General features: G+C 39.3%; 1 protein-coding gene across 5 annotated transcripts in view; it reads left to right on the top strand.

Moving 5' to 3' along the window:
- The first annotated feature begins 3124 nt into the window (after positions 1-3124).
- The window catches only part of jph2 (junctophilin 2), a 51126-nt gene continuing 44601 nt past the window's right edge, over positions 3125-9649 (top strand). For all 5 annotated transcript variants that reach the window (XR_009656102.1, XR_009656100.1, XM_060937535.1 and 2 more), the window contains exon 1: positions 3125-3940. Coding sequence is in view for 3 of the 5 variants with exons in the window: in XM_060937535.1 (XP_060793518.1) it covers positions 3562-3940 (379 nt within the window). In the remaining 2 variants the exon portion in view is untranslated. The remainder of the gene's footprint in view (positions 3941-9649) is intronic.

Raw genomic sequence — 9649 nt, 5'->3', positions numbered from 1 at the left:
AAAGTACAAATTGTAAATAAAAATGGAATGCAATAATTTACAAATCTCAAAAACTGATGTTGTATTCAGAATAGAACATAGACAACATATCAAATGTCAAAAGTGAGATATTTTGAAATTTCATGCCAAATATTGGCTCATTTGAAATTTCATGACAGCAACACATCTCAAAAAAGTTGGGACAGGGGCAATAAGAGGCTGGAAAAGTTAAAGGTACAAAAAAAGAACAGCTGGAGGACCAAATTGCAACTCATTAGGTCAACTGGCAATAGGTCATTAACATGACTGGGTATAAAAAGAGCATCTTGGAGTGGCAGCGGCTCTCAGAAGTAAAGATGGGAAGAGGATCACCAATCCCCCTAATTCTGCGCCGACAAATAGTGGAGCAACATCAGAAAGGAGTTCGACAGTGTAAAATTGCAAAGAGTTTGAACATAGCATCATCTACAGTGCATAATATCATCAAAAGATTCAGAGAATCTGGAAGAATCTCTGTGCGTAAGGGTCAAGGCCAGAAAACCATACTGGGTGCCCGTGATCTTCGGGCCCTTAGACGGCACTGCATCACATACAGGCATGCTTCTGTATTGGAAATCACAAAATGGGCTCAGGAATATTTCCAGAGAACATTATCTGTGAACACAATTCACCGTGCCATCCACCATTGCCAGCTAAAACTCTATAGTTCAAAGAAGAAGCGGTATCTAAACATGATCCAGAAGCGCAGACGTCTTCTCTGGGCCAAGGCTCATTTAAAATGGACTGTGGCAAAGTGGAAAACTGTTCTGTGGTCAGATGAATCAAAATTTGAAGTTCTTTATGGAAATCAGGGACGCCGTGTCATTCGGACTAAAGAGGAGAAGGACGACCCAAGTTGTTATCAGCGCTCAGTTCAGAAGCCTGCATCTCTGATGGTATGGGGTTGCATTAGTGCGTGTGGCATGGGCAGCTTACACATCTGGAAAGACACCATCAATGCTGAAAAGTATATCCAGGTTCTAGAGCAACATATGCTCCCATCCAGACGACGTGTCTTTCAGGGAAGACCTTGCATTTTCCAACATGACAATGCCAAACCACATACTGCATCAATTACAGCATCATGGCTGCGTAGAAGAAGGGTCCGGGTACTGAACTGGCCAGCCTGCAGTCCAGATCTTTCACCCAAAGAAAACATTTGGCGCATCATAAAACAGAAGATGCGACAAAAAAGACCTAAGACAGTTGAGCAATTAGAATCCTACATTAGACAAGAATGGGTTAACATTCCTATCCCTAAACTTGAGCAACTTGTCTCCTCAGTCCCCAGATGTTTACAGACTGTTGTAAAGAGAAAAGGGGATGTCTCACAGTGGTAAACATGGCCTTGTCCCAACTTTTTTGAGATGTGTTGTTGTCGTCATGAAATTTAAAATCACCTAATTTTTCTCTTTAAATGATACATTTTCTCAGTTTAAACATTTGATATGTCATCTATGTTTTATTCTGAATAAAATATGGAATTTTGAAACTTCCACATCATTGCATTCCGTTTTTATTTACAATTTGTTCTTTGTCCCAACTTTTTTGGAATTGGGGTTGTAGAACAGGATAAAGTGGCTACAGATAATGAGATAATAATAATAATAATAATAATAATAATAATAATAATAATAATAATAATAATAATAATAATAATTATTATTATTATTATTATTATTATTATTATTGTTGTTGTTGTTGTTATTATTATCACAAGACTTGTGCATTGGAAGCTGTGTGGGAGATACAACATGGAAAGATATGAGAAATGGTACGAGCACAAACCTGAGGGGGTCCTTGAAAATGAATGGTTTAACATATTGTGGGACATCAATGTACAATGTGATCATGTGATTGAGACAAGGAGACCAGACATCATTGTGGTTGAAAAGAAAGAAAATAGGTGTGTGATTATTGACACCAGGAGACCATAGTTTACATGAAAAAGAACTAGAGAAGATCGAAAAGTATCAAGAGCTAAAGAGAGAAATCACCAAAATGTGGGGAATAAGGCAAGTAGAAGTGGTCCGTGTAGTGGTAGGTACTCTGGGTATGGTGACAAAGAAATTGAATGAGTGGCTTGAGAAGATAGGAATTTTGATCAATATAGGCTTATTGCAGAAGACTGCTTTGTTAGGAACAGCAAGGGTTCTGAGGAAGGTGCTAGATACAAGAGATGGACAACCCCCAAAGGACCTTTAGTCATAGGATATGACTTGCTCCTTTGGGGTACTTTCGGTATAAGATCTCCCAGAGCTAAACAGCCAATTATTATTATTATTATTATTATTATTATTATTATTATTATTATTATAAGGTTGGGAACAGACAAATAAAATAATTCCTGGATCCACATGGTACATATCCAGATTTGCATCAAAATCTAATCAGTTGTTCCGTGGGCCGTGGGCCAAGGAACAATTTTGATGCAAATCTGGATATGTATGCGGATCCAGGAATTTTTTTGGTCTGTTCCCAACGTAACTCAAAAAGTAACTCAAAAAGCACTTTCTAATTACCTGTGCCAGCTGTGTTGAATAGGTTATGTTTTCGCTTCCATTTGTTGGTTTGTTTGTTCTCAATGTAACTCAAAAAGTAGTGAACAGATTTTGATGAAATTTTGAGGAAAGGTGAGATGTGGGCCAAGGAACAATTGATTAGATTTTGATGCAAATCAGAGTATATGACTTGGTGGAGATATGCACTCTCCCAAGTGCCCTTCTAGTTATTATTATTATTATTATTATTATTATTATTATTATTATTATTATAAACAGCCATAATTAATTCATTTGTGCATATTTTTGGAAGGAATAATAATTTGGCCCAGGTCCCAGTTCAACACATTAGTCCAACACATTTGATTATCACCTTTTCACATCTAAAATTCATGAAATGCAACTTCTTTGGATCACCCAGTCAGCTTGGCACAGATTTAACTGAACCTGATATGGCCACATGCTTGCCCACCCCCCTCAGTGTGGCACGGCGTTGAGCAGGGCCCTGGAGCCGGGGCAGGATTGGGCTGTATTTTTGGATACAGCGTCGGGGTCTGGTTATCCTTGTTGGGAGTGCTGGAACATTAACCGAGCTCTGTGGAGAAAAGAGGGGAGACAGGGAGAGGGGAGAGCCATGGAAAGACCACCGGCTCACCAATTCGACTCAATAGTACTCACCTTGAAAAAAAAAAAAAAACCAAACCATGTAACTAAAGCAAAGTAACTCCCTCTCCCTAGTCACATCCGCTCTGTTTCTCAAGGAGGGGAAATACCTGTGGATTTTTTGTTGGTGGTGGTGGTGAAAAACAAAAATACAAAAACAAAAAAACAAAACAAAACAGGAATTGGGATAAAACAGAACAGCTGTGTAGAGAAGATGCGCGCCTGCGAACGGACGCACCGACAATGACCGAGGTTCAAGAACAAGACTTTTCCCCTTGGCGGAAATACATATTTTAACACTTTAACGTCACTTTGGAAAAGATCACACGTTCAGTCCAAGTTTGAAGTTGTTGGTTTTTTTTTCCCCCATTCAAGAAGGATGAGTGGAGGTCGCTTTGAGTTCGATGACGGCGGCGCGTACTGCGGCGGCTGGGAGGGCGGTAAAGCGCACGGCCACGGCATCTGCACCGGTCCGAAGGGTCAAGGCGAGTTCTCCGGCTCGTGGAATTACGGTTTCGAGGTGGTCGGGGTGTACACCTGGCCCAGCGGGAACACGTACGAAGGCTACTGGGCTCAAGGCAAGCGCCACGGCCTGGGCATCGAAACCAAAGGCCACTGGGTGTACAAAGGCGAGTGGACGCACGGCTTCAAAGGCAGGTACGGCACGCGCATGAGCCTCGGCAGCGGCGCCAAATACGAGGGCACGTGGAATAACGGCCTGCAGGACGGCTACGGTACCGAGACCTACGCGGATGGCGGTGAGTTTAGAAAATAAAAACGTATTCCGAACTCACCTTTCCTCAGTTAACAGGTGCATTTCTATCCAAGCTACACTCTAAAAAATAATGGGGCCAGTACCGGTTCTTCAGGGCGATGCCATAGAAGAACCTTTTTCAGAGCTTCAAAGAACCCTTCATGCAACAGTTCTTTAAAGAACCATTTAAACCATGTGTTTGAGCAGTGAAGACAGATTTGTGTAAACATAGCCTATGTGCATTGACCAGCAAATGGTAAGAGAATGCCAGGCTCTGAAGAACCATTTCCAATGTGAAGAACCTTTCGCATAATGTAATGGTTCATCACAGAGTTTTGACTCTCCATGGAACCATCCAGAGATTTGAAGAACCACTGAAGCACCTTTATTTTTTAGAGTGTAGAAAAGTTTTTTCTTCCTTAAAAAAAAAATCTAATTGTTTTGCGTTTCCACTGCTGCTCCAAAGTGAATTATTTGTAGCAGGGAACCCGGAGATGATGATTAAAAGAACGCATGCCCCAAACCCAGGTTTACCCTGTAACACATGGAAGAACAAGTCTTTGGTCATGAGTTGAGATCTGCAGTCTTGAACTTTGTGCAGATTTTGTTCCATTGCACACTGCAAAACCCGATAAGGTCACTGAGCTCAAAAATTTTATTGAAACCGATTACGTAAAAATTTTTGAGGTAAGTAACTTAAATTTTTTAAGGTAAGATTTCTTAAAAATTACAATTAAGTGTAACTATAGTGTAATTTTTAAGAAATCTTACCTTAAAAAATTTAAGTTACTTACCTCAAAAATTTTTACGTAATCGGTTTCAATAAAATTTTTGAGCTCAGTGACCTTATCGGGTTTTACAGTGAAGATCCAGAAGTGTCTTATGAAAAACCTGTTCTATACCTACTGTGATTTCAGAATGTTACTTGTCACACTGATATGACCATATGCTATGATCCCAATAAAATCGTGACTGACTTCTGTAACAGACCGTTCAATAAATTGTGTTTTCCATACGATGGATGATTATAATGATGGAAAGATTATACAATGGAAATCATCCGAGTATAGACATGTGATTAAACCTGTGATTAGTGCATTCTGCTGGACGTCACCAATCAGTGTAATTCAAGATTGTGCAAACAATGGTCATAAACAGGAACAGTTTTCAAAGTGAGTTTGGGGTAATACTTTTTCTTTTCTTTTTTTTGGTATCACTATTGCCACCACCATATTTGTAGCTGTCATGTGTCATGTGAGTTTAGCATAATCTTATGCCATCCCCCTTTTGGTGACTTTTAGACAAGCTTTGTATAGTAACGCTCTAATTTAATGTCTAATTACCTCCACCTTCTTTGTTTGTTTTTAATTTTTGTGTGTTTCCAGTGTAACACAAAAAGTAGTGAATGGATTTTGATTAAATTCTGAGGAAAGGTAGGCCATGGGTCAAGGAATAATTGATTAGATTTTGATACAAATCTGGATATGTATGCAAATCCAGGAGTTTTTATTTACTTGTTCCCAACATAATTCAAAAAGTAGTGAATGGATTTGGATGAAATTTGGTGTACAGTTTTAGTATTATCCTCGGTTCAAGTGATTTGATTTTGATGTTGATAATATGTGGCTTGGTGGAGGTATACACTCTACCAATTGCCCTTCGAGTTTAATTAGGAATTTCTGACACTGCCAAAACTTTGTCATCGGTGTACACTGTTTACACTATGTGACTTTGGCTCAATTTTTTTTTTTTGTCACAGACAAAACTTGCACATTGTAAAATAATTACTGATCTGCAGTCTTAGAAAGCATAATATAACATGTTTGCTGTGGCCAATTTTAATGCCAAATGTGACCAAAGACAGCTGTTGGCAAAGTTGTGGCAGTGATAGAATTTTTTCAATGAAAACCTATGAGTAACCTAAACATGTATGAGCACTGCGATGACATTCATTTGAAAACCACCAATAGGAGGAGAGTATAGGATTATATGAATCTCACAGGACATCTAGAAATACAGTAGTGGCTATAGTGAAACCTGAAGGAAACATGCTAATGGACATTGCAGGCTTGTTCATAGAAGATCTTCATCTTATACTCTGACATAGAGAACACACGTGAAAACAACTCCAGACTGGAAACCATGTTCACTATGGTAGTGGTTCTACAAAATGGTTTCTGAGGACCCCCAGGGGCCCATGAATAGTTATTAATAGTAGAGCTCCTGCGCGGGCCAAAGGCCCGCGTGAGCAGAGCCCCATAGGCATAGAATGTGGATACATAAAGAAACCCATCGAGATGTTTTCTGATGGTTTCAGTCCTGTGCGTGCATGCCTGCCACCACAGGAAACCCAACAACTAGTGAAGTGAGTAGTGATGTGTGAAGTAGAGTAGTAGTCAGGACAGTGAAAGTGGTCCAATTGTAGATTTTAGTTCTTGTAATTCCTGAGATATGGTCTTCACCAAATGAAAGTGGTCTTCACCAAATGAAAGTGGTCCAATTGTAGATTTTAGTTCTTGTCATTCCTGAGATATGGTCTTCACCAAGTGGTGTAGTGTTTGTGATCTGGCAGTCAGATCTGGATGTGTTCATTGCTGTCGTTTCGCTGTGGTATATGGACTACATGGAGGGGTAAGTGTGGGTCAGTACTGGGCCATCAGTCATTTGCTATGTGTTTAACTTAAAACAGAACCAAAACTTCAGGTTAAATTATGGAGATCCTTACACAGCAAGAAGCCCAATGTTAGTATAACACATCCTCCAGTGTTTATATGTGTGCAAGAATTTTAAAGGTGGCTGTTCTTCAGAGAAGAACAGTATAAAGAGTAATGGGTTCTGATAGAAACCCTGTCACTTAACGGATTATAACGGTGGCACCATGGTGGCATCACAGATGGCCTGCTGGGTAAATTCCCATCACTAAGGCATGTTTGCCAAAGGAAAGGGGAGCAGGGGTTTACAAATTAAAACTGTAATGAATTCTGTTCACTTTGTGTGGTTGAGAGTCTGGGGTGAATGTAAAATCCCAGTGTTCCTCTCCCCGTTCCTTAGTGTTTTTCCCTGGAAATAAAGTCAAAAGAAGTGAAGAAATGAGGTAAAGACGTCTTTACTATGTAGGCCAGAGTATATAGTATACTTTGACAAAATGAATATTACCATATTTTAAGACAAAGGGGGAAAATATATCAGCATGACTATAGACCCCTTTCACTGACGTCACCCGAAACCGGAAGTAAACAGACCCTGCGCCATTTTGGAAGATCAACAAACTCGTGATAAGGGGATAATAACGGCAGCGGTATGTGAACCCACGAGAATAAAGTGGAGTGGCAAACGACTTAAACAAACAAATCTGAGCTGTTTTATTTATGATTTATTGGCCCAACAGTAGACTTGAAAGAAACCTGTGTGAGACTTGGCAAAAAACTGTGGATATAATGGATAAGTCTGTGCATGATCTGCGGACACTTTGAGGTAAGCAAACGCAAGAAATTCAGATTTAAAACATGCTAAATTGGCCCCAAGTTGATAACTGTATGGGGAGCAAGCCTCCCAGACTTCTACAATTTAATAATAATAATAATAATAATAATTTAGGATGGTTTGGGGCTTGCTCGCTGCTGCCAGGTTGGTTGTTGAGTAGCCTGACTTTTTTTTTCTTGCGTGTGGTATCATTGTTGACGTGAGGTTGTTTTTTGAACATGCCAATGCGGACACGATTTCCCCTGATGAGTTATGACTTCAGACGCGATGCGTGTGTGGAGGTGTGGAGTCCGCGTGATATGTGCGTAAGATAGGCTTCTCATGTGTTTGGAGATCCGCGCTCCGAGACAAGCGCAAGCACACACACACCCAAGGGAAAAAAAGGGGCCCCCCGAAAATATCGGCATAGTTTGAACACTGAGTGTAGGCACTGGGTGTAAACAACAAATAGTTTACAATGTCTGGGTAGCAAACGGATGGCAGAATTGGTGTCAGGTCCTCCTTATGTTTCCATTCTCCCTTGCCCCGAGTCTTATCATATGGGTCAAACCCATCAATCACAGCCAGTTTCTCCACATACCGTGCCCTTTCCGCAACTGGTAATGTACTCACATAACCAGAATTATTATCCATCGTGTCACTTTACTCTCGCTCGTACTTTGTTTTGTACTGTGAGTGCATGCACTTGGTCTTCCAATATGGCGCCTAACAAAATCTCGTGGCGCGGTGATGTCATGTGAAAGGGGTCTATATTATATTTGCATTCTTTCAATTTTTTTTCAGTAAAATCAGGTGACTGAAGGTAAATGGGACAAACTTATTTTAAGTTAGTTTGGAGCACAAAAGCAAAGTATCAGGGATGTACAGTAGCAGTTTTTCTAACACTTTAAATCAAACATATTAAAACATCAAAATAATCATGTAGAGACGCTTGTTTGGCAGCTTACTTTTCCATCAGTGTTTAGTGGTATATTTTGTAGCCGTTATCACACAGCTGTTAGAGATTTATAATATTAGACTTTATTTATCCTAATTCATATTGGTTGTTTACTCAAAAAATTATGAAGAACTGTGATGTGAAAGCACAAGAGCGAAAATATGCTGCTAAGGGTTTAATGAGAAAATATAATTGAAATGTAACTACAATATTTCAAAATATCTATCAGTATAAACATTAAACTTTTATTTCTAAGACTGTTTGTCTATACAAGGATGAGCCATCACATTTAGCAGGGTGTAAAACACTGTGTAGAAGGACAAAGTGTTCAGACAATATCTTTCTGGCGTGTCTTACCTATGCCCGAGAAATGACGAACACAAATGTGTTGCTTGACCTCGAGTCTCAGGGACACACTAAATAACCGTAAGTGGTTTGTGGCGCTAGAATTTGTCATGAGAACATGCTTGTCTATTGTGGTTGCAGCTGAGGACAGGAAGTAGTACATATGGATCACCATGGGACACTGGCTTCAGCAGAAATCGTTTTCTTGTCTTGTTTTTGTAATTTGTACAGCCAGGATTTCCTTTAAATGTAAAATAAGATCTGAGGACCCTCATATGATGTGTATTATGAACATAGTCCAACTACTCAAATATTAAGCTTGTTACATAAGTGTGTACAATAATATTCTGACTACATATTAGAGCTATAGATCTTTTCAGTACTGGACATTTTATTGACAGAACACATAAGGTCCAAATTGGCAATATTTATAGACTACAGCCCTAATTCCAAAAAAATTGCGACACTGTGTAAAACATAAATAAAAACAGACTGTGAAGATTTGCAAATCATTGAAACCCTATATTTCATTGAAAATTGTACAAAGAGAACATATCAAATGTTGAAACTGAGAAATTTTATTGTTTTTTGAAAAATATATGCTCATTTTGAATTTGATGTCAGCAACACCTTTCAGAAAAATTGGGACGGGGCAACAAAAGACTGAAAAAGTTGCGGAATGCTAAAAACAAAACAACCCCCCCCCAAAACAAAAAAACAAAAAAACAGGTGAGTAACATGATTGGGTATAAAAAGAGCATCCCAGAGAGGCTGAGTCTCTCAGAAGTAAAGATGAGGAGGGGTTCACCCCTCTGTGAAAGACTGCTTGGGAAAACAGTGCAACAATTTAAGAATAATGTTTCTCAATGTAAGATCACAAAGAATTTGTGGATCACATCATCTATGGTACATAATATCAGAGAATCTGGAGAAATCTCTGTATGCAAG

The sequence above is a fragment of the Neoarius graeffei genome, chromosome 13 (genome assembly GCF_027579695.1).
Source record: "Neoarius graeffei isolate fNeoGra1 chromosome 13, fNeoGra1.pri, whole genome shotgun sequence".
Classification (NCBI taxonomy): domain Eukaryota; kingdom Metazoa; phylum Chordata; class Actinopteri; order Siluriformes; family Ariidae; genus Neoarius; species Neoarius graeffei.
The sequence above is the reverse complement of the archived record's forward strand: the minus strand, read 5'-3'. Positions and strand labels throughout refer to the sequence as shown.